The sequence below is a fragment of the Rattus norvegicus genome, chromosome 1 (genome assembly GCF_036323735.1).
Source record: "Rattus norvegicus strain BN/NHsdMcwi chromosome 1, GRCr8, whole genome shotgun sequence".
In the NCBI taxonomy this organism is placed as follows: domain Eukaryota; kingdom Metazoa; phylum Chordata; class Mammalia; order Rodentia; family Muridae; genus Rattus; species Rattus norvegicus.
Genome location: NC_086019.1, coordinates 160,976,537 through 161,003,074, shown reverse-complemented (window position 1 = coordinate 161,003,074; position 26,538 = coordinate 160,976,537). Strand labels below are relative to the sequence as shown.

General features: G+C 40.8%; 1 protein-coding gene across 1 annotated transcript in view; it reads right to left on the bottom strand.

Moving 5' to 3' along the window:
* Positions 1 to 26,538, bottom strand: part of Gab2 (GRB2-associated binding protein 2) — a 195,875-nt gene that overhangs the window by 33,866 nt on the left and 135,471 nt on the right. The window contains exon 3 of the mRNA NM_053417.2: positions 3,637 to 3,877. Coding sequence (NP_445869.2) covers positions 3,637 to 3,877 — 241 coding nt within the window. The remainder of the gene's footprint in view (positions 1 to 3,636; positions 3,878 to 26,538) is intronic.

Below are 26,538 nucleotides of genomic sequence, written 5' to 3'. Positions count from 1 at the left end.
TGGAGCTGGGGACCGAACCCAGGGCCTTGTGCTTGCTAGGCAAGTGTTCTACCACTGAGCTAAATCCCCAACCCCTCTACATTGCTTCTAAAACTCACCTTTACTTCTTCTAGTATGCATTAAAAACATTGATCAAAACATTTAAAGTCTTATCAGGCTGGCTCTCAGATCTATATTTATTTTCATCTGTTCCCATACACTAAATTTTCTTGACTATGGGTCAACATTTTTACAGCTTCTTTCCAAGTCAAAATACATGGTGAATATTTTGGGTTACATGTTATAGCAACTTCATAGGTAAAGTCAGAGACATTGAATCTCTTTTTGCAGTGTACTATTCTTTTAAATTCCTTCTTCTTGTTATTAATAGTAGACAATGTACAACAGGGTTTTGTTATGTAATATAGACCAACCTGAATCTGTGCTGAAGCACAGGCTGGCCTGACCATCCTGTCTCATCCTCCCTCCTGAATGCTGGTAGTACAGGCACTGTTATCATGCCCAGCTGGTTCAAGTGTTTATTTTCCATATATGATTTGTCATATAACTTCAAAAAGCAGCAATATATTAATTTAAAAATGCACAGTACATGGCAAAAAAATTACAAATGCTATGAGAAAACAAAAGGATACAATACTAATTATGGAAGAAATGAATTCTGGCCAGGAAGACTAACAGGCTTCCAGAGAAGACAAAGGGTGGGACAGGAATACTGTAGCTGCTAGCACCAGCAGAGATCTTTATGCATTTGTTCTCGAATGCTTTAGCAGTTCATGGAAGTGGAAGTCTATGGAAATGTTAATATTTTATAAAGTCTTCTACTTAAAGTGTAATCTGTAGACAAGCTGCACTGGACAGCATTTGGTACTTCTCAGAAAGGCAGGCTCTCAGGACCCTGCCTAGGCATACTGAGCCAGAAAGATAATTTCAGTAAGATCCATAGGTATTTCAAAATGCTAGTAGTAGGCACTGAAGTCCTCACTGACTCATCAGTCTGTGATCTCTCATTCTGGGCTCCCGAGCAATCATACTTGCCCTAGAAGAGGACACATTCTCCAGACAACTGAGTGTCTGAGTACTAGGTATTTTCTATTTTATGACTATTAGCGAGCTTCTGCATTAGCTATTCTCATACTGCAGATAAGGGAACTGAAGGTGACTGTGGTTAAATAGGTGGTCTAAGATCTCAAGGAAGCAGCATAGCCTGAATTTGAGCTGAATATGGCTGATTTTTAAACCTGTAACATTCTTTTCAGTATAGCACCCTATCTCTCACCTGTAATTGAGAGAAGCAAGTGATACTCACATGTCCATCAGTCACTAATTCAGAGGCCCAGGCTACTTCACTCTATCTTTTTATCCTTCATCTTTTAAGTTGGGAGAGGACAAACTAGTGTTGAGAGCCTCTCTTGTGTGGTGGTAACTCAGAACAGCAGCTGAGTGACGTGGTGTAGAGAAGATTACAGAACTGAGACAATCAGAGTCTAGCCCTAACCCTGCTATATATTAATTGTATGCTCCTGTTTTGTCACAATAAGGTAAAGATATCTCATCCACATTAACTGTCTCTCAGTGTGTTTTACTGGTTCAAGTGACATCATGAAAACATTTCCACATATAAGAAGAATTATATTAATACTTTTGTTTGAATGCATGTTTCTTATTGCTGTTCTTTTATCTGTGAAGAGACACCATGACCAGGGCAACTTTTTTTTTTTTTTGGTTCTTTTTTTCGGAGCTGGGGACCGAACCCAGGGCCTTGCGCTACCACTGAGCTAAATCCCCAACCCCTACCAGGGCAACTTTTATAAGAGAAATAATTTAATTGGGGGCTTGCTTGCAGTTTTAGAGGGTTAGTGATCAGCATGGCAGAAAGCAAACAGGCACGGTGCTGAAATAGTAGCTGAGAGCTTTACATCCTAACCCATAGGCAGGAGGGAAGGAGGGAGGGATATATATATATATCTCCATAGAGAGGGGGGGAGAAGGAGGAGGAAGAAGAGGAGGAAGATGAGGAAGAGGAGGAGGAGGAGAGGGGAAGGGAACATAGGAGGGGACAGAAGAGGACAGGAGACTAGACATAGCCTGGGCTTCTGAAAACTCAGAGCCACCCTCAGGGCCACACCTCCTTTAAGAAGGCTATACATACTCCAGCAAGACCTAATCTTTCCCAAACAGTTCCACTAACTGGGAACCAAACATTTAAACATATGAGCCTGTCATTCAAACCACCACTGTGTATTTGTATGCGCCTGCGTGGTGCACCACAGCACATGTAGAGAGGTCAGAGAACAACTCTTGGAAGTTGGTTTTCTCCTGTCACTGTGTGAGATCTGGTGATTGAAATCATAGCATTAGACCTGTGTATAAGTGACTCTACCTACTGAAACACCTTGTTGGTCTTTTGCCTTAGTTTTATAAACTAAGAATTATACATTACTAAAGCAGTTTAGAAACATGATTTGTAATCTGGCTATGGAATCAACTGAAAACTTATTCTGGCAAAACTGTGTGCTCATTTCTTCTAACAATGAGAACAAAGCTAATAAAAATAGGTATAGGTTTTGCACCCAGAATGTTCTCTAGAATGCCCTAATAGATACAATTTCTACCTTTGTTGTCTAGTCATAGCCACATGACATACAAGAGTAATAGGCACTTGAAATAAGTTGTGATGGTTAATCTTGATTGTCAACTGACTACATCTATAATCACTATGGCAATATATTTCTTTTTATTTTTTCTTTTTTTCGGAGCTGGGGACCGAACCCAGGGCCTTGCGCTTGCTAGGCAAGCGCTCTACCACTGAGCTAAATCCCCAACCTCCGCAATATATTTCTTATGGTGTCAATGAGGGTATTTCTAGAAATGTTAAATTGAAGAGAGAAGATCCAATCTGTGTGTAACAGGATCCATTTCATAGGATGGGGTCCTGGAGTGATTTAAAAGGAGAAAGCAGGTGTATTTATGTCTGCATCCTGATTTGTATGCAGTAAAACGAGGTGCCATGAGCTCCTGTCTTTTCTGCTGATACCGTATTCCCCTCTAAACTGTGAGGCAGAATAGATCCCTCCTTCTGTCAGCTGCTTCTCATTAGGAAGGAGAAAAGTACTTACTACACTGACAGAATGTGATTGCATTTAAATTTTCTTTTAGCTACTGTAAGGCTACACAGGCACATTTAAGGGCACATACATTCATACATACATACACACATATGAATGGTAATTGAGGAACAGCACAACACTAGAGCTGAGATACAAGGAATTTCAGCAGTGTTAAGGGTTTCTAGCTGGACTCCTGAAGCCAGCAAGAAAGTGACTGTTATGCTGTAGTTCTGAAACTTTATACCCTAATGCTTCTTAACCCCAAATCAAACAAGTATTTTATAACATGATTGCTGAGTAATGAGATAATAATTTCTCTGGAATTCAATGATGATTTTGTAGCATCTCAGATCAAACCAAAAATTATGAAGGTTATATAAACAATAAAATGTTTTGTTATCTTTGTGTTTCTTTGCCTAAAAAAGTAAAATTTTTTTACTCCCTTGTCTTTAAAACCGAAATTCAGGGACTAGAAAGTAATAGGTCCCAAGTGATCACTTTCCACATGGTGGCCATGGCAGTCTCCTACCTTGAGTTTTCTGTCCTTCTGCTTATGCACTGGTGCAAGTAGAGATACTCCTGAGGTGCACTGGTGGACAAGGCAGGCTGCATGTGGCTTGACATAGGGGGCTCAAATGTGAATAAAGTGGGCTGGCTAGAGTGTGAAGGGGCTGAGGACTTCCGTTCTCGGAGCAGGTGCTGACTGGAGCTGAACTCAGCTGGAGAGGAGCGGGGACCGTGACTGGCTGAAGAAAGGTTTCTCAGGGAGTCTGTGAAAAGAAGAAAGGATTCTGTGAGTGAAATAAAGTAGGGAAAATGTCCTTATCCTAAAGACAGTTGTCAGAAGGAGAGAAAGTCTTCTGATAAGACACAGTAATATGGCTGCCACATTTTCTCCTTCTTACATTCATTACCTCTGTCTTCCCAGGGAGGCAGGTTAGGCCTTGTGGCCATCTTGGCTGAATGGGAGATGGGTTACACCTCTGAAAAGCTTAGGAGTGGTCTGAAGGCCAGGTTATCATAACCTAGACCTCATCTGTTCTACCCCAGTGGGTTTGCCTGTCCAATCCCAGAGTGACCTTGCCATTGATAAGACTAGACTCTGGATGGGTGAGCACCATGCTTCCTTCCTGTAGGGGGCTTATGTGGAGAGCAGATGAAGTCTGGAGTGAATGTCTACTGTTGACATACCCATGGCCTTGTCAAGGACCTCAGTGACTCTGACCCATGAGCCTTCCTCAGGTGAGGCTCAGAGGCATGGCAAGACCTTCCTCTGGTCTAGGTAACAGTGTTTATGAATAAGTGGCCACTGTGTGTGCAAAACTAGCCAGTGTGTGCAAAAAACTAGAAACCTTAACTCCCCCCCTCCTGGAGGACTACAACCTAAGACTTTCCCCTACATAGACCTCCTACCCAGACTAGTCAACTTCTCCTCCTTGTGTTATACATAACAAACAGGACTGGGGTTCTGGTTTGTAGGTGTTCAACAGAAAGCCTAGTCCAAAACTTTTCTATATGTCTGTATGTTGTTTCTTGTGGCCTGGAACTCATATGTAGACAAATTAGTCTCTAACTCAGAGATCTGCTTGCCTCTGCCTCCTGAATGCTAAGATTCGAGTTGTGCACCAACATGCTTGGCTGGCTGTCCTTTCTTTATTCTTCTGTCACCCCAGTCAGGGTTTCCAGGACTAACTCATTTAGAGTATAGCAGGTCCCTGCTGTTATTACCTCCCTCAAAGCTTCTGGCTTTGCTACATGAAACATTGCTTACTAAAGACTCATTGATTAATATCCGGAATGACACCTTCATGCAATAATGACAAAAGCACAAATAAAAGCAGAGGAATTCCTTCAGATGAGACCTTGCCAGTCCTGGTGTTCTTCCATATCTTCTAAGGGCATTTGTTCTCTGCTTCCCACTTTTCTCTTTCCACTAGTCTTTCTTTTTTTTCTCTCTCTCCTTATCTCAAACTTTCCTCTGTTGTATTAGAAAGGAAGTGAGGTATTTAAGGACAGATAAAGCTTTAAAGTACTACACCCCAAGTCCAAAGCATTATTCATTTGGCTGGCTCTCTAAGCTCAGCCCACATTTCCTTAGTCTGACCTACTTCCTGCTTTCTCTCCACACGTAAGCAAAGCAGATGGAAGCATCATCAGCCCTTGAACATAGCAGACTTTTGGGGAGTGGGGGTAGGGAGTGATTCTTTGATTCTCCTTATGCTGTTCCTTCATCTTGGATTCCTTCTCTATACTTCTAGCAAGCTCATATGAATACTTCAAGACCCTATGCAAATAATACATTCCTATAAACACCTTGCAGAATGCTTTTTTTCTTTCTGTGAGCTGACAGGTTTCAGATCATGCCTCGTTAAGGCCTATGGTCATTCTGCTTCCTTGCTCTTGGTTTCTGAGAACTGTGTCAGTGAGGTTACTGCTATACAGTCCTAGCATTTACTTAATAAAGTCCTATATAGGAGGCTCTTAGTCCACGATTACATAAAAAAAAACACTTGGTATTTAAAATTCCAACAGTGAAACATATTCTCAAGAAATACAGGTATAAAAATATAGGTTGAGATAATGTGCTAGGTAGGGAAGAATATTTTGGGAGATGATGGATTTCTAGAGCATTCAAATCCTATCAGAAGCGACAAGGTTCTTTAGCTACTGTTTTCTGACCTGTTTTAGGCTGTCCTGTCCCATGGCCCACGGCAGGGTCAGCAGCCTATTGGTGCTCTACAGTACTAATTACACTCTAGTCACTCCTAGGACTGAAAAGTCAATGGGCCTCCAGGGAGAAACTGTTCCCTGATAGCTGCATTGATCTCCCAAATGAATTCCTATACCAGGTCTCATAGTGACCTGGATGTTTGTTAACAGAATCAATGCATTTATTATTCCATTAGATTTGCAAAATGAACTCTCTAATGGTGGATGATAGAGGGTTTATACTAGGGACAGAGTAGTCATGGCACCAGGGGAGGAACATAAGCTCTGTCTGAGAAGACACAGGGGAACTGTAAAAAGAAACCCTTTGGTGAGGTTCTAAACCCTCAGTTGACTTTCTGGCTTCCTCTTGCTTTGTCTATCTCTTAATTCCTCAGACTCTAGCTACAGACTTTCCCATAACTCCCCTCTGACCCTAAAGCCTTTCTCTGGAGGAATATTGCCTATTATCAAGCTTTTAATGCCACTCAAATGATGACAACTCTCAAACTTCAATCTCTAGCTCAGTCCTTCCAAAGCTTCCTACTGTACATCACCCTCTACTTGCTGGCCGAACAGCTAGTGAAGCTCAGAAACCTAAGCCAAACTCTTTGGTCCAACACTTTCTGTATTGGACTGCTTCAGGGAAGTGCATCAATACCTTTTCTCATCAGTCACAGAGAATGACTCTCCCTGGCTTCTCAACATCCATGACAATCTGCCATTGCCACACATACAATGGCTTCCTGTCTCCTTCAGATGACTTACAGAGATGTGTCTCTTTTGAAAACTATCCTCTTGTTTATTTCTTCCACAGTATTTCTTACTAATTCTCTTTGCACTTCAGAAGATTTCCAGAAACTTATCAGTCTCTCCCTCATCATTCGGCTCCTCAGGCATTAGATTACAAACTCAGTGAATGGAGAAAGTCCAACACTTTCATAATAGTTGTGACCTTGTGTCATACCTACTGCATTAAACAATTTAATATTTGTATTAAACAAATAAAACACACAAAATAATAAAGTACTACTTCGTCAGTAACAGTTAATGATTTCTTATTGCTTTCAAAATAAAGGTTCCTTGGTTTGACAATAAACTTTTTTTATCTTATCCTTTTATCATGACCTTTATTTTGTCTGATCAATCAGTGCTTCCCTCCCATCCTGCAATAAATGACTAATATGGTAGCTAAAAGGTATGATTATCTGTACCTCTGCAGCCTCACCTTAAGCATAGACTGGAGTCAGTTGTGTGACCCAGTACATTTACTCGTAGTGTGATTTTGCCTCTCAGAATCTCAGTGTCTTTGTTCATAACTCAACACAGGGAACTGAAAGACACATATAATCTTTATTACCTTTATTACTTATTTATTTAACTATGTTTGATTTGGGGACTGGATATGTATACCACAGTGCACATGAGGAAAGTAGAGGTGCCTACATATAGAAGATCGCTACATAGTGATAGCCTACATAATGAAATTTTAAAGAAATCCATCAACAAAATATCTCTGTCTGAATTTATGTGATTATCGACTGGTGCCTGACTTCTGGGAGTTGTCTCTTTTTCTACTATGTGGATCTGGGGTGGGTGTGAAATCAGGCTGTCAAACTTAGCATCAAGTGCTTTTACCTGCTGAATCTTCTTACAGGCCCGAGACAGACAATCTTGGCAAGCAGGGTATAATACAAATCTTACATGTTGCTGGTAATGACATGTGATCCAATTGTCTCTGTATCTCTAATACACATAACTATTGCAGCATACTCAAACATGTTTGTTTAACAAGCATACTGAATAAATAAAACGATCTTCACTAACTCTACATCTGACAGAGGGCTAATACTCAAAATATACAAAGAATTCAAGAAGTTAAACATGAGCAAACCGAATAACTCCATTAAAAGTGGGATACAAAGCTAAACAGAGAATGCTCAATAGAGGAATCTGAAATGTCCAACGTCCTTAGTCATCAGGGAAATACAGATTAAAATGACTCTGAAATGCCATCTTACACCCATCAGGATGGCTAAGAAACAACCTCAAGGGACAGCACATGCTGGCGAGGATGTGGAGCAAAGCAAATACTCTCCATTGTTGGTGGGGGTGCACACTTGTACAACCACTCTAGAAACCAATGTGCCAGTTTCTCATAAAATTGGCAATAGTTCTACCCCAAGATTCAGTTTTATCACTCCTGGGCATATACCCAAAAGACACTCCATCATACTACAAAGGACACTTGCTCCACTATGTTCATAGCAACTTTATTTGTAATAGCCAGAAACTGGAAACAACCCAAGTGTCTTGCAACTGAATAATGGATAAAGATAATGTGGCTTCCTGGTTGCTGCTGCTGCAGAGAGCCCCTGGGCAGCACCCCACGAGCGAACCTGAGCCTCGGGACCACAGGTAAGACCAAATTTTCTGCTGCAAGAAAGCTGCCTGGTGAGCTTGGGACACAGGAAAGCAGAATTTCTCTAGGACCGGGCACGTTCTGTGTTTACCGGAAGTCCCACACCCGCGGATCCCGGCCCGCAGCAGCTCTCTGCTCCCAGACCCGGTGAGAGAGAGACCCAACCGCCTGGTCAGGTGGGCACTCCTGAGGCTGCAGAGCGGAAGAGACCACCAACACTGCTCACCCCTGCCCACATCCCTGGCCCAAGAGGAAACTGTATAAGGCCTCTGGGCTCCCGTGGGGGAGGGCCCAGGAGCGGCAGGACCCCTGCAACAGACACCGCCAGACCCTGAAGGAAACAGATGGGATAAACAGTTCTCTGCACCCAAATCCCCTGGGAGGGAGAGCTAAACCTTCAGAGAGGCAGACAGGCCTGGGAAACCAGAAGAGACTACTCCCTGCACACACATCTCGGACGCCAGAGGAAAAAGCCAAAGACCATCTGGAACCCTGGTGCACTGAAGCTCCCGGAAGGGGCGGCACAGGTCTTCCTGGTTGCTGCCGCTGCAGAGAGCCCCTGGACAGCACCCCACGAGCAAACCTGAGCCTCGGGACCACAGGTAAGACCAAATTTTCTGCTGCAAGAAAGCTGCCTGGTGAACTCAAGACACAGGCCCACAGGAACAGCTGAAGACCTGTAGAGAGGAAAAACTACACGCCCGAAAGCAGAACACTCTGTCCCCATAACTGACTGAAAGAGAGGAAAACAGGTCTACAGCACTCCTGACACACAGGCTTATAGGACAGTCTAGCCACTGTCAGAAATAGCAGAACAAAGTAACACTAGAGATAATCTGATGGCCAGAGGCAAGCACAGGAACCCAAGCAACAGAAACCAAGACTACATGCCATCATCGGAGCCCAATTCTCCCACCAAAACAAACATGGAATATCCAAACACACCAGAAAAGCAAGATCTAGTTTCAAAATCATATTTGATCATGATGCTGGAGGACTTCAGGAAAGACCTGAACACACTTAGGGAAGCACAGGAAAACATTAATAAACAAGTAAAAGCCTACAGAGAGGAATCGCAAAAATCCCTGAAAGAATTCCAGGAAAACACAATCAAACAGTTGAAGGAATTAAAAATGGAAATAGAAGCAATCAAGAAAGAACACATGGAAACAACCCTGGATATAGAAAACCAAAAGAAGAGACAAGGAGCTGTAGATACAAGCTTCACCAACAGAATACAAGAGATGGAAGAGAGAATCTCAGGAGCAGAAGATTCCATAGAAATCATTGACTCAACTGTCAAAGATAATGTAAAGCGGAAAAAGCTACTGGTCCAAAACATACAGGAAATCCAGGACTCAATGAGAAGATCAAACCTAAGGATAATAGGTATAGAAGAGAGTGAAGACTCCCAGCTCAAAGGACCAGTAAATATCTTCAACAAAATCATAGAAGAAAACTTCCCTAACCTAAAAAAAGAGATACCCATAGACATACAAGAAGCCTACAGAACTCCAAATAGATTGGACCAGAAAAGAAACACCTCCCGTCACATAATTGTCAAAACACCAAACGCACAAAATAAAGAAAGAATATTAAAAGCAGTAAGGGAAAAAGGTCAAGTAACATATAAAGGGAGACCTATCAGAATCACACCAGACTTCTCGCCAGAAACTATGAAGGCCAGAAGATCCTGGACTGATGTTATACAGACCCTAAGAGAACACAAATGCCAGCCCAGATTACTGTATCCAGCAAAACTCTCAATTAACATTGATGGAGAAACCAAGATATTCCATGACAAAACCAAATTTACACAATATCTTTCTACAAATCCAGCACTACAAAGGATAATAAATGGTAAAGCCCAACATAAGGAGGCAAGCTATACCCTAGAAGAAGCAAGAAACTAATCGTCTTGGCAACAAAACAAAGAGAATGAAAGCACACAAACATAACCTCACATCAAATATGAATATAACGGGAAGCAATAATCACTATTCCTTAATATCTCTCAATATCAATGGCCTCAACTCCCCAATAAAAAGACATAGATTAACAAACTGGATACGCAACGAGGACCCTGCATTCTGCTGCCTACAGGAAACACACCTCAGAGACAAAGACAGACACTACCTCAGAGTGAAAGGCTGGAAAACAACTTTCCAAGCAAATGGTCAGAAGAAGCAAGCTGGAGTAGCCATTCTAATATCAAATAAAATCAATTTCCAACTAAAAGTCATCAAAAAAGATAAGGAAGGACACTTCATATTCATCAAAGGAAAAATCAACCAAGATGAACTCTCAATCCTAAATATCTATGCCCCAAATACAAGGGCACCTACATATGTAAAAGAAACCTTACTAAAGCTCAAAACACACATTGCACCTCATACAATAATAGTGGGAGATTTCAACACCCCACTCTCATCAATGGACAGATCATGGAAACAGAAATTAAACAGTGATGTAGACAGACTAAGAGAAGTCATGAGCCAAATGGACTTAACGGATATTTATAGAACATTCTATCCTAAAGCAAAAGGATATACCTTCTTCTCAGCTCCTCATGGTACTTTCTCCAAAATTGACCATATAATTGGTCAAAAAACGGGCCTCAACAGGTACAGAAAGATAGAAATAATCCCATGCGTGCTATCGGACCACCACGGCCTAAAACTGGTCTTCAATAACAATAAGGGAAGAATGCCCACATATACGTGGAAATTGAACAATGCTCTACTCAATGATAACCTGGTCAAGGAAGAAATAAAGAAAGAAATTAAAAACTTTTTAGAATTTAATGAAAATGAAGATACAACATACTCAAACTTATGGGACACAATGAAAGCTGTGCTAAGAGGAAAACTCATAGCGCTGAGTGCCTGCAGAAAGAAACAGGAAAGAGCATATGTCAGCAGCTTGACAGCACACCTAAAAGCTCTAGAACAAAAAGAAGCAAATACACCCAGGAGGAGTAGAAGGCAGGAAATAATCAAACTCAGAGCTGAAATCAACCAAGTAGAAACAAAAAGGACCATAGAAAGAATCAACAGAACCAAAAGTTGGTTCTTTGAGAAAATCAACAAGATAGATAAACCCTTAGCCAGACTAACGAGAGGACACAGAGAGTGTGTCCAGATTAACAAAATCAGAAATGAAAAGGGAGACATAACTACAGATTCGGAGGAAATTCAAAAAATCATCAGATCTTACTATAAAAACCTATATTCAACAAAATTTGAAAATCTTCAGGAAATGGACAATTTCCTAGACAGATACCAGGTATCGAAGTTAAATCAGGAACAGATAAACCAGTTAAACAACCCCATAACTCCTAAGGAAATAGAAGCAGTCATTAAAGGTCTCCCAACCAAAAAGAGCCCAGGTCCAGACGGGTTTAGTGCAGAATTCTATCAAACCTTCATAGAAGACCTCATACCAATATTATCCAAACTATTCCACAAAATTGAAACAGATGGAACCCTACCGAATTCCTTCTATGAAGCCACAATTACTCTTATACCTAAACCACACAAAGACACAACAAAGAAAGAGAACTTCAGACCAATTTCCCTTATGAATATCGACGCAAAAATACTCAATAAAATTCTGGCAAACGGAATTCAAGAGCACATCAAAACAATCATCCACCATGATCAAGTAGGCTTCATCCCAGGCATGCAGGGATGGTTTAATATACGGAAAACCATCAACGTGATCCATTATATAAACAAACTGAAAGAACAGAACCACATGATCATTTCATTAGATGCTGAGAAAGCATTTGACAAAATTCAACACCCCTTCATGATAAAAGTCCTGGAAAGAATAGGAATTCAAGGCCCATACCTAAACATAGTAAAAGCCATATACAGCAAACCAGTTGCTAACATTAAACTAAATGGAGAGAAACTTGAAGCAATCCCACTAAAATCAGGGACTAGACAAGGCTGCCCACTCTCTCCCTACTTATTCAATATAGTTCTTGAAGTTCTAGCCAGAGCAATCAGACAACAAAAGGAGATCAAAGGGATACAGATCGGAAAAGAAGAGGTCAAAATATCACTATTTGCAGATGACATGATAGTATATTTAAGTGATCCCAAAAGTTCCACCAGAGAACTACTAAAGCTGATAAACAACTTCAGCAAAGTGGCTGGGTATAAAATTAACTCAAATAAATCAGTTGCCTTCCTCTATACAAAAGAGAAACAAGCCGAGAAAGAAATTAGGGAAACGACACCCTTCATAATAGACCCAAATAATATAAAGTACCTCGGTGTGACTTTAACAAAGCAAGTAAAAGATCTGTACAATAAGAACTTCAAGACACTGAGGAAAAAAATTGAAGAAGACCTCAGAAGATGGAAAGATCTCCCATGCTCATGGATTGGCAGGATTAATATGGTAAAAATGGCCATTTTACCAAAAGCAATCTACAGATTCAATGCAATCCCCATCAAAATACCAATCCAATTCTTCAAAGAGTTAGACAGAACAATTTGCAAATTCATCTGGAATAACAAAAAACCCAGGATAGCTAAAGCTATCCTCAACAATAAAAGGACTTCAGGGGGAATCACTATCCCTGAACTCAAGCAGTATTACAGAGCAATAGTGATAAAAACTGCATGGTATTGGTACAGAGACAGACAGATAGACCAATGGAATAGAATTGAAGACCCAGAAATGAACCCACACACCTATGGTCACTTGATTTTTGACAAAGGAGCCAAAACCATCCAATGGAAAAAAGATAGCATTTTCAGCAAATGGTGCTGGTTCAACTGGAGGGCAACATGTAGAAGAATGCAGATCGATCCATCCTTATCACCCTGTACAAAGCTTAAGTCCAAGTGGATCAAGGACCTCCACATCTAACCAGACACACTCAAACTAATAGAAGAAAAACTAGGGAAGCATCTGGAACACATGGGCACTGGAAAAAATTTCCTGAACAAAACACCAATGGCTTATGCTCTAAGATCAAGAATCGACAAATGGGATCTCATAAAACTGCAAAGCTTCTGTAAGGCAAAGGACACTGTGGTTAGGACAAAACGGCAACCAACAGATTGGGAAAAGATCTTTACCAATCCTACAACAGATAGAGGCCTTATTTCCAAAATATACAAAGAACTCAAGAAGTTAGACCGCAGGGAAACAAATAACCCTATTAAAAAATGGGGTTCAGAGCTAAACAAAGAATTCACAGCTGAGGAATGCCGAATGGCTGAGAAACACCTAAAGAAATGTTCAACATCTTTAGTCATAAGGGAAATGCAAATCAAAACAACCCTGAGATTTCACCTCACACCAGTGCGATTGGCTAAGATCAAAAACTCAGGTGACAGCAGATGCTGGCGAGGATGTGGAGAAAGAGGAACACTCCTCCATTGTTGGTGGGATTGCAGACTGGTAAAACCATTCTGGAAATCAGTCTGGAGGTTCCTCAGAAAATTGGACATTGAACTGCCTGAGGATCCAGCTATACCTCTCTTGGGCATATACCCAAAAGATGCCTCAACATATAAAAGAGACACGTGCTCCACTATGTTCATCGCAGCCTTATTTATAATAGCCAGAAAATGGAAAGAACCCAGATGCCCTTCAACAGAGGAATGGATACAGAAAATGTGGTACATCCACACAATGGAATATTACTCAGCTATCAAAAACAACGAGTTTATGAAATTCGTAGGCAAATGGTTGGAACTGGAAAATATCATCCTGAGTGAGCTAACCCAATCACAGAAAGACATACATGGTATGCACTCATTGATAAGTGGCTATTAGCCCAAATGCTTGAATTACCCTAGATCCCTAGAACAAACGAAACTCAAGACGGATGATCAAAATGTGAATGCTTCACTCCTTCTTTAAATGAGGAAAAAGAATACCCTTGGCAGGGAAGGGAGAGGCAAAGATTAAAACAGAGACTGAAGGAACACCCATTCAGAGCCTGCCCCACATGTGGCCCATACATATACAGCCACCCAATTAGACAAGATGGATGAAGCAAAGAAGTGCAGACCGACAGGAGCCGGATGTAGATCGCTCCTGAGAGACACAGCCAGAATACAGCAAATATAGAGGCGAATGCCAGCAGCAAACCACTGAACTGAGAATAGGTCCCCTATTGAAGGAATCAGAGAAAGAACTGGAAGAGCTTGAAGGGGCTCGAGACCCCAAAAGTACAACAATGCCAAGCAACCAGAGCTTCCAGGGACTAAGCCACTACCTAAAGACTATACATGGACTGACCCTGGACTCTGACCCCATAGGTAGCAATGAATATCCTAGTAAGAGCACCAGTGGAAGGGGAAGCCCTGGGTCCTGCTAAGACTGAACCCACAGTGAACTAGTCTATGGGGGGAGGGCGGCAATGGGGGGAGGGTTGGGAGGGGAACACCCATAAGGAAGGGGAGGGGGGAGGGGGATGTTTGCCCGGAAACCGGGAAAGGGAATAACACTCGAAATGTATATAAGAAATACTCAAGTTAATAAAAAAAAATTATAAAAAAAAATATAAAAAAAAATATAAAAAAAAAAGATAATGTGGTTCATTAACAAAATGAAATACTACTCAGCTATTAAAAACAAGGACAGCGTGAAATCTGTAGGCAAATGGATGGAACTAGAAAAAAAATCATCCTGAGTGAGGTAACACAGACCTAAAAAGACATGCATGAAAGTACTCACTTGTAAGTGGACATTAGCCATAAAGTACCCATAGGCCCAAAGAAGCTAAATAACAAGGAGCGTCAAGGGAGGATACTTGACTCTTACTCAGAAGAGGAAATAAAATAGTCATTAGATATGGGTGGATGGAGGCAACTGTGTGGGAGAGGGGAGGGGGAGGGAAGCAGGGTTTGGGGATCACATGTAGGGAGATCAGGGGGAAAAAGAATGGAAATCAGCAGGCAGGGTGGGGGCATCTCTAGGATGTGCCAGAGTCTGGGGATGGGGGAGGCTCCAGAACGTCTATGGCAATGCCTCTAGCCAAGTCCCCTAGAGTAGGAGAGAGAGAGCCTAGAGTAGCCACCTCCTCTAGCCAGGCAGGACTCCCAGTGGAGGGATAAAGACAGCAACCCATCCATAAGACCTTCAACCTAATATGTATCCTGCCTACAAGATGTGCAGGGACAAGGATGCAGCACAGCCCTAGGGAATGGCCAACCAACAATGACTGCCCCAAATCGAAACCTATCCCATGGGCAAGAACCAAGCCCTGACAAATATTAATGATACCCTGCTATGCTTGCAGACAGGTGTGGAACAACAATTTATGAGAAAAGACCACAAAGAGGATATGGGAGGATTTGAAGGAGGGAAAGAGAAGAGAGAGATGAGAGAATTATGTTAAAAATCTCAAAAAAATAAAAGGCAATTAATGACAAGTGTGCATGTGTGTGAACACACAACAACAACAAGCCCCTAAAAATCCCCCCAATCAATCAATGAATTCCAAGCTTGCTTATTTACAGGGTGGTGATGATGGTAATAGAAAATCAAATTCGGTTTACTGGATAAGGTTTTCTCATTCTGGACACAGAGGGCACAGTATCCCTGTATCCCTGGTGCCTCATCAAGCACAGTCTGTGCACTATAAGAGGGAGCTCTGGGGGTGCTGCCTTCACTCTCCCTGTCAGCTGCAGGCAGGATATCAGCCAGCTTGGGTTTTGTGCTTTTCTGTTTTGTTCACTATAGCTATTTCTGTCAGCTAGCTTGCCTTTGCTAAATGGAGTATGTTTTACATGTATGTAAATGTTGTGCACTGTGTAAAGTTTACCCTTGTGTTATTAAAATGCTGATTTTTCTGCCCCTCAATCTTGTTTCAATCTGGACATGGCATTATAATGCTTATACCAAGAATCTCCTGCCTCAAATTTGTGTAAATCATTCATACCATTTTTTTCTTTGCCTTGTCAATAAATGATGATCACCCAATGTTTGGGCAGAAGAGAGAATAGGGTAGAAGCTTCCACAAGCCAGGAAGAAGAGAGGTGGGGGCAGTTTCAGATCTGAGATGAGAATGAAGAGATGAGCCATGAGGAAAGGGTCTGAGAAGACACCATGAGAAAAAATGTCTGAAGCCCAAAGAGCTAGAAAAGTATAATATGCGGTATTTGGATCATGGCTGGGAGCTAGCCAGATTAATTTAGAGGTCAATATAATTATTTAACAATATAGCAATTGAGGTGCAGCTTGAAATGCACATTGGTTTCTCTGTGTGGTTATTGGGGACTAGCAATAATAAAGAAATACAGCCACCATATTAATCCATTACTTGCATTTATATAAAAATAATTCATTTTTATATGTCAAGTTCTAGATAGGGCTGATTCCTTGGCTTAGTTATGACTTAAGACCAGCAACACTCCATGTCCCAGACTATAATGAAAAATTTCAAAATTATATCTAAATATTTCATAGAACAAAATCTCCAAGGTATGATATACATATATGTGTGTGTGCATATATATATATATATATATATATATATATGTAAAAAGACTTTATCAAGTGAACAACTGAGAGACGATTCCTTTTATAACTCTGCCTCTTGCTAGCTATATGTCACTTGCTTTTGGTGGAGCTTACCCACCTCAACTGTGAACAATTACTAGTGCCACATACCGTACTACTGTTAATTATAGTGGTCTTCTGAGAGTATAGAACTCAAACATATATACCAAAAACCTCACACATAAATGTTTCTAACAGCACTGTTCATGAAAGCCATAAAGTAGAAATCACCCAAAGTGGAGCTTGGGAGATGACCAAGTGGTTAAGAGCACTTGCTGCTCTTGAAGAAGATACTAGCACCAGCATGGTAATTCATAACTACCCTTAACTCTAGTTCCAGGAGATAAGCTATCATGTGGCCTGTAAAGGTACACATACACTGCATATGTATACATGTAATTACTCACATAAATACATAAGAGTAAGTAAAATTTAAGAAGAAAGAGTCCAAATTGCCCACTAAGTAATGAGTGGCTAAATAAAATGTGACAGTCTACAAACTGGAATATGAGACATACAAATGAACAAAACACTATTTTGATGAACCTCCAAAACAATGTACTGTGTAAAGGAAGCCAGTTATAAAAGATAAAGACCATACAGTATAACTTATATAAAATGTGTGGAACAGATAAATCCACATGGAGAAGGCAAATCCAATGAATGTTCGAGACTGAGCATGGTGGTGGGTGACTGCTAATGACTGTGAGGCTGCTATCGGAACAATGAAATAGATACCGATGTGAATGTATGTGAGTATACCAAACAACACACTGAACTGTATACCTAAGTGAATCTGATGGTATGTGAACTATATCTCATTAAAGCTTTAAACATACAGTTTGATAATTTCTCAATAAGCTAAATATACCCATCCCATACAAAAAAGGTTAAATTTATATGACCCAGTCGTCCCATGTAAAGGTATATGTCCTAAAGAAATGTAAAATTATGTCTATAAAATGAACTTGTACAGAAATGTTCAGGGCCAGTGATAAAGCTTAGTATGTAAAGGTGCCTATTGTCAATCTTGACAACCTGAGTTTTATCCCCAGTATCAAACTTTATCTTCTGAGCAATCAAACTAGCCCAAAATATCTGACACTAGATTTTCATAATGACTGCATAACTTGTACTCTAAATGATTTATAAAAGACCATGAAGGTTTGGTATGGTAACAAATGTCCTGGAATCCCAGGAGTGCAAGGTCAAGTCTTAAAGTTTGAGACCAGTCTGGGCTATATAGTGATAGTAGTTCTCAAACTTCAGAACAAAAAAATAGAAAAGAAATCAAGGCCACACACACATACAATTCCCTAGTAAAGTATTTAGTGTGGTCAAAAGATTAAGAACAGTATAATAACATATACCTGCCAGGCATAGTAGCTCAGGTCTGTAATCCTGGCTCTTGGGAGACTGAGGCAGGAGAGTACTGTAAGTTCAAAGCTAGTCTGGCATTTGTAGTGAGTTCCAGGTTGGCCAAAGATACATAATGAGACCCTGTCTCAAAAAGAAAAAAGAAAAAAAGAGGGGCCAGTCATGGTGGCATACCCCTTTAAACCAGGCTTAATCAAGGAGTTGGAAGGAAAAAGATCACTCACAGTATTTAACATTGGCCTGGTCTACACAGCAAGGTCTGCCAGGATTACAGAGTAAAAACCTGCCTCACAAAAAAAAAAAATAGAAAGCTCATTTGACCTTTACTTTTTCCTTCTTTCTTCAGTGAAACTGAACACTTGGCAAACACGTAGTCCTCACTAAAGTGGTATCTTCATCTCCCCATAATCACAACAGGGCACGATGCCTTAAGAGACCCAAGAGGGCTGGAAAATCCTTTCCAGACAGTGACCTTCATGTCTGAATCGGAGTCAGTGTTCCCAGATCCAAGTCTGGTTCTGCTATCATCTGACTGAGATCACGTTTAGTTCACAGCTTTAGTTCCTACCTTCAGAGTTGGAGGATAAGACCTGGCCTATACCTCTATCTTATGTCTTCTGTAGCTGTTGTCAGAGTTGAGACCAGAGTGTGAAAGCAGACCATGCATGCATGCATATATAGGGTGTGTATATAAAAATAAAATGTTATTAAGATTTGTTTTAATTGCCTGTAATCTTTCACGAGAAGTAAGTATGATACAAATAAAGGAAAAACATTAGACAATGTATGGCTGGGATGTTTTTGTTTTTGGTATGAGATGAACATGCTGTTGCCATGATGTGTCTTGGGTCATTAGGAACACCAGACTCCTGGCCTGGCTTCTATCTCTAAGTCTAGACTAAAGATAATGGCTGCAAATGTCTGAGTCAATTTGTTTTCTTTTAAGCAGGGTTTTACTTTTTCCCTTTTCTTCCTGGCTTCTTTTTAGGGATTTACAAAATCACCCCCTTCCTTTCAGCCACCCCTGGGAAGCTTGCCCAGCATGCAAGTACTCCTCCCACCTCCTTCCAAACTGCAGTGTAGGGCAGCTCAGAAGGTTTCAGTAGAGGAGCTCTGCCCAGATCAATTCAGCCGTCAACAAGCTGGCGATAACAGGGGCAGGAAAGGAGAGCTGGCAGGGGTTTCTGGAAAAGATATTGGCCAAATTATGACTAGCTCCCTTATCTGAATACCCTTTTTATCTTTATTCCTCATCTCCAAATTATCCTTACTCTAAAAGTCTCAGTGGGTCTCAGAATCCAGACATAAAGAGACCAAAACCTGGAGCCTAGGCTGGAGCTAAAGCTTGTGTCTTCTAACTCTGAGCTCCGTTGCTTAGACATAGAAGAATTAGAGATCACTCTATAGAAAACATTTTAGCATATGACTCAGTCCTTCTTATTGTGAGGCCTTGAGATGGCCAAGGAGGATGAGTTGGATGCATGGACAACAAGACAGTAACTGTCACTGTTCTAGTCAACTGCCTTACATGCTGCATGGGGGACTAATAAGAACAGTAAGCACATTGGTGACCATAAGTTACAGCTATTATTTCTTAGGCACTTACAAAGTATTTTTAGTTACCTGTGAGGATAGAAGTTTGATTTCCAGTACCACATTGGGCAGCTTACAATCACACATAATTCTAGTTCCAGGGTGATTTGACATCTCTGGCCTCTATAAACACCTGTAGTCATATACCCATACACTTATATCCAAAGAGCTCAGAGTTAGAAGAAGCAGGCTTTGGGTCCACCCTAAGCTCCAGTTTTGGTCTCCCTATGTCTGGATTCTGAGACCCACTGAGACTTTTTGGGGTGAGGATTATTTGAAGAGAAGGGGTAAAATTAAAAAGGCATTCAGATAAGGTAACTAGTCATTATTTGACCAATTCATGTACAGTCTATACACCTATATACACACATATGAGTGTTGGTATATATTATTATATGTACACATATTATTTAAAATAATAAAACATGAATCTTAGCAAACAAAACATTCAGAAAAGTTGGAATAAAAAATTTAGAGTCGGGGGCTGGGGATTTAGCTCAGTGGTAGAGCGCTTACCTAGGAAGCGCAAGGCCCTGGGTTCGGTCCCCAGCTCCGAAAAAAAAGAACCAAAAAAAAAAAATTTAGAGTCATAGATCACACGGCAAACCCCAAAATTGGGTTGTTTACCGGAAAAAGTTGTTTCTAGTTGTGGTGTGGCTCAGCCTAAGCACACACCTTTATTCCTTCTGGCTGGAATAGAGACGCACCCTTAGTACACACCTTTAATACCAATCACTGAAGGTGAAGTTAGTTTGTAGAAGGAAGCACTTATGTTTGAAAGTGATGTCTAATTGAGTGGCAGACAAAGTGATGATCAGAGAAAGATTTGACAGACTAGGATATGCCCAACTCTCATAAGAACACAGAAAAGAGGCTATTTAAGAAAGAGCAGGTTGAGAGAGAAAAGGGAAGGAGGGCAGTTTTATTGGGACAGTTGTACAGAGACAGTTGCACAGAGAGAGGGGGAGGGGAGGGGAGAAGAGTGTGTGCGTTAGATACAGGTGAAGACATAAGAAGCCAGAGGAAGAGAAGGAGCCAGAAGAACAGAACATATAGCCGAAGTCAGTATGAGGCCAAGCAGAACAATTCAGGAGAAGCCAAGAGAAAGAAGCCAGATTGAATCAGTCAATTTGGAGAGAAGTCTTGGGCCAGAACCGATGAGTTGACCAGCCAGCCAGAGATCAGAAAGATCAGAAAGGGTGAATTTATTCAGCAGTAAGTTTCAGGGGATGAATACATTCTAGGCCTAGATTAGACGGTACAAAGGCTAGAAGCTTTCAGAACTAGGTCTAGGTTAGCAGAAGAAGGCAATAAGCTCCTGAAACAACAATTATAGTAAGTGCACGAAAGTTACTTTTACAGTCATATAGCTAGAAAAGCCATAGACGAGATATGAAAAAAGCTCTATTTTAAATCTCATTCTTACTTGCATTGGTGAGTGAGTTTCATGAGACCACAGTAGATGAATAGTATTAGCTTTGTGGGAAGCAGAGTCAAGGAACAGAATGAGAGTCTAGTCCTAGGCCTGCTAATTCATCTACCTGAGCTTTATCTTTCTATTTATAAAAGGAAAGGTTGGATTAGAATAAGGGTTTACATTGACTACAGAAAATTGATCACAGTGAAGACCCAATATACCACATACTCACGGAGATGTAGGTTATCATTTTCTGATTTCCTTTAGCAATCAAGGGTTGGGACTCACTGAACTCTCCAGTGTAAAGCACCTCTTAGAGTTAAATGAAGGAACACATACTCCCAGACCCTTTCTTTGTATCACTAAAACTATAAGCTGACAGTCATCTATGTTCTGACTGCCTGTTCACAACAACTACTCACAGCTAACTCCCAAGCCAACAGCGTGTAAATAGAAACAACACTGAAATAGTCTCTCTAGAAACATGGATCCAGGTTCTAAAGTCACGTTAGCACTTTGGTAAAGCCTTTGACGTCGTCGTGTGCCTTATTCCCCTTGATATCATACCAAATGCCAGGGAGAACACTGAGTCTGCAGAGTTCTTTGAAGGATTCAGTGAGAGGAAATATAGGCAAACAGCTCTTTTGATTTTGTAGAGCTTAACATCAAACCCAGTGCCTCATAGATGGTAGTGAGTGCTCTGCCACCCAGCCACACACCCAGTCAATAACCAGCAATTTTTAGTTCTCAATAAACTGACTTTCTTCTAAGAAGGGAGATAGTAGAAGGTCTAATGAGAGAAAATATGGTTGATGAATTTAAAAAACAGAATGGAACAACAATGCCAAGCAACCAGAGCTTCCAGGGACTAAGCCACTACCCAAAGACTATACATGGACTGACCCTGGGCTCCAACCTCATAGGTAGTAATGAATATCCTAGTAAGAGCACCAGTGGAAGGGGAAGCCCTGGGTCCTGCCAAGACTGAACCCCCAGTGAATGTGATTGTTGGGGGGGGGAGGGTGGTAATGGGGGGAGGATGGGGAGGGGAACACCCATATAGAAGGGGAAGGGGAGGGGTTAGGGGGATGTTGGAAAGGGAATAACAATCGAAATGTAAATAAGAAATACTCAAGTTATTAAAGATTAAAAAAAAGATCAATTCATGCTGTATTATTTGAACTTGCAATAAATAGATGTATTTTCTTGGAAAAATATCTATTGTTATAGTAAAATTTGAGTTTCCTTTCTAAAAAAAAAAAAAACAGACTGGTATAGGATCTTAAGTGGTCAGTATTCCTAGCATAAAGTTACCTAGAAAACCAGATGGATTGAGAAAAAGATGCAAGTGTGTAGGGCAAGACTGGTTTGAATTCATAATCACAAGCTTTAAATTACTTACAAAGGCATAATTCTCTAGTCTTTCAAAAAATATCATAATCAGGAGAAGTAAATTCTAACAACAAGGACAAACAAATATAAGGGATCCACTGTAGCAAGTGGCAAACAGAAGAACCTCTGGGGCCCACTTCCTCATTTACCACTGCCAATCCTCTCCAAATCTTTCATCTATAATTCAAGAAATGATGGCCCAGAAAAGGGAGACTACTTGTCTAAGGCTATATATGGAGGTCAGAAATGAACCGTGGCATCAGAATTCTAATCTCTTGGTCCCAGAGAACACGGTATCACTAGGCATGAAGAAGTATTCTTTACAGTATGTGCGTATCCATAAAAGTCATACGATCTGGTCACCACAACACTGGCTTCCTGGAGCTTGTTGTTTTTTCTAAGTTTACATTCCTCATATTTTCATAGTAAGTAAACATATGTTAGATCAAACTTAAAAGTTACTATAAATATTTCTCCAAGTTTAAAACATGGTTTCTAGTGTTTATAATCACCATAAAGCAGAGGAAGCTGAAAGAGGTGGCAGAGACAGGCAGCAACATGAGATCCCAGGAGACCTTTCTGTGACCACAATTCTCCGACTGCCTCTATGAAAGAATCTGAGAAAGAATATCTTCGTGCTCAGGACAGCCAACTTCCAACATCCTGACCTTGGCACAGATGACCCTGAAGTATATATTAGCTGAATTGATTCTGTAAAATGCACAGGAGAAACACAGGGGCAGCTGAGAGTGGCTGTAGCTTAGTGCTGTGGCACTTGGTTACATATCCTTGGGGAATTCTCTTTGCCCCAGAGCCCCATTTAGAGACATGAATGTCTTACATCAGGCCTCTAGTAGGAATTAATCATGCTGTTCTTTCCATCTTCCACAGTAATTAGTGTCCCTCTGTGTTTTAGTTGGGAATTCACAAATATGTCTAAAACAAGTCTATGTGCTTCAGAGGTCAGGATCTAGATTCACTTTTTCTCTGACATTGCTTAGCACAGTGTTCCAGGCATAGCAGAAACCTGGATTTGGATAAGAAGTCAGTCAAGTCAGAAATTTTTCTCCCTACATCAGTAGAATGAATAACCAGTTCCAGGTTCTAAATTCTCTTTGGCTGGAAAAAACTGTTCTCACTTTGTGAAGTTTCATACACAAGTTATGTATGTTTCTGGATTCTGAGAAGGTCTGTATTTAGTCAGGAACTGTCCTGCTCATTTGAGAGGGATCAGGTCAACAAGCTTTGTTCTTATCTTACCTGGCACACCTACCTTTCTATTGTTCTTCTGTGTGGACCTTGGATTGGTTAGGGGGTCCCATTGAAAGGTAGTCCCCTCAAAGAGTTTATCCATATTTTAAATAAAGCTTTTTTGGGGGGAGGTGGGTAGCATATAGTGCTGGGCACGGAACCCAAGGTCACATATGTTTGTAGCCACTAGAATAAAACACTCTTTCTTGTCATTTTCTGAGTCATGAGCATTTACTGTAGGGACTCTGCTAGAAATCTCAGACCAATTTGAAAGAGTGGATCTTGTCCTTGATTTATGAGCTCATACCGCAGAAGCAAAGAGCTAATTTTTATTCATGGGAATACTTCCATCCTCCCCTAAGGAGCTCTGGGAACCCATTAGTATTCCCAGGGAAATTAATCCATCTAGTGGGTACCATAAATTCAGATTTTTAGCGATGCATTTTGAACCTAAAACCTCTCTACAAAAATAAAAAAAATTAACAATACTTAAAGCTAATCAGCTTTATGAGGGAGTTTTTGTTCTTTCACAGTGACTCTCAATGAGACAGTTGACAACTGGTGTAAACCCATGTCAGGCATAATTATGGGAGCTTACTGAGAATCATTAGCAGTGGAATAATTGAACAATTGGTTTAAACTGATCAGTTTGGATGTGAGGCTGGGAGTTCAAGACCTTTAGCTTCCCCTGTGGAACTAGGAGGCAAGTAAAAGCATCTGAAGGAAACACTGGCTTAAGGAGAGACATTGTGATGTTGGGGAAGGAACTTGAGATTTGGAACCTAAATCCTGGTGTACTTGCTATGAAACCCAATGAGTCTAAAAGCTTTTAGTTTGTAAAGTTTGTAAAGACTACCAAATTTTTCTAGGAAGACATATCTGTGGTCCCTGCACATAGGTGCTCTAAAATCTCCCTCAGTACCTCACTGCAGGAGGAATCTGGAATGGGGGGGATCTTTCTAGACAGGGTGTAAATGCAGTCAACTGGCCTTTTTGTAGGAAGTCAAGGACTGCAGGCACCTAGTGGTAGAACCTAGCTTGCAGTTCGAAGCTCTTCCTCAGCCATGGTGTCTAGATTTGCATGCATAGTAATCTTCTGTGGTCACTGCTCTAATTTCTATTCGCCCCTCAAGTCTGTTCTTGATGCTCTAGCATCTTTATTTTATTTTATTTTATTTTATTTTATTTTATTTGCAGTAGTGTCCAAAAAAAGGAGAGCTACCTTTTAAATATGACTGAGAAGGCAAACACATTAAAATCATATATACTACACGGGCTAACCATGGCTTGTGGAGAACTAGTTCCATAACACAGCTACACATGAAGCAGGGAGGAGAGTTGAGAAGCATACACTATATAAATCACAAAGGACTGATAAACAGATACCCAGTAGAATTAAAAACACAATTATTATCTTCTGATAATCAACAAAAGCCTTTCCTCCTATCCAGACTTAACCAGCTTTCCAGTCAGTCCTTATCACATTGCCAGGTCTCATTCACCAAAGTATTTATCGCTCTCATTATTCTTTGTTTTTCCTTTGTCTCTTTCTACCTGACTAAAGCTCTTTTAGAGGTTTGAACCTACATGTCCTGTTAATCTCTGATGTCTCAATGTAGCTGCAAAAACAGATCTCTGACCTGGTTTAGTGGCACATGCCTTTAATCCCAGAAGACAGTTGGAGTTGGAGAATAGTCTGGTATATATCGTGAGTCCCAGACTGGCCAGGGCTATACTACGAGACCCTGTCCTTAAAAAACAAAACAAGAAAAGGAACACAAACAATCCCCTCAAGCCAAACAAACCAATCATACCTCCGAGATGTAATAAGGGCGGCATAGCTGACTGACAATCTGGGCAGCCAGTCCTCTACATCCCTGCATCCCTTCCTTCCTCCCTTCATTCACATGGAGGCTCAACCTGTGAACTGTTCCTATCCGTGCCAGAAGAACCAGCACAGGCTCACTTACATGAAATATGAAACTTCATTAACAGTTGCCTTCGGTCGAAGAACCTGCACTGACTGGCTGAGCCTATCTTTTCCCTATGTTGCAGCCTGGTCCTTTTTCTTCCCTTCTCTCCCATACAGGTGTCAGGCCAGCATCCTCTTGGGCTTTACCTGCTTCCTCTTGCTCTCTTCCCGAAGCCCTCATATTAATTCATCCAATAATCTCTCAGAATATCTAAACTTTTCTAAAACTGGGTGGACAAAATAGTGCTTCATGAGCAAATGATCACCTCTTGGTGAACAAATGATTGCTTCTTATCTACCCTTGTCCAGGTTTCCCAGATAGACACTCATCTGTGTTGATAACAATATGGATTCTAGTAGGAGTGAAGACATCTGTCCTGAGTGTGAAGAACCTGAAGATACTGTTATGGTCAAATGCAAAAGCTGGCTCAGGGTGAAATCACAGGCAACAAGCATTCTCCGGGATGTCTTGAAAGATTAAAAGTAGATCAGCCCCCACTAAGGAATGGAGACAGTAATAACTTGGCCAGGTCTCTGCCTGTCTGCTAATTCCTCCAGACAGGCACTGTGACACTTGAGTCAAGGCCCTGTATCTAGAATTTAGGAATATGGCTTAATATTTAAAAGCACAGGTTCTAGGGCCAAATAGTTTAGGTGTGAGTTTCAGCTCTTTTGTTTTCTAGTTATGTGAACTAGAGAAAATTATTTAACATCTCTATGCCACTGTTTCCTTATTTATAAAATGGGAGTTTATAATAATAGTAATAAA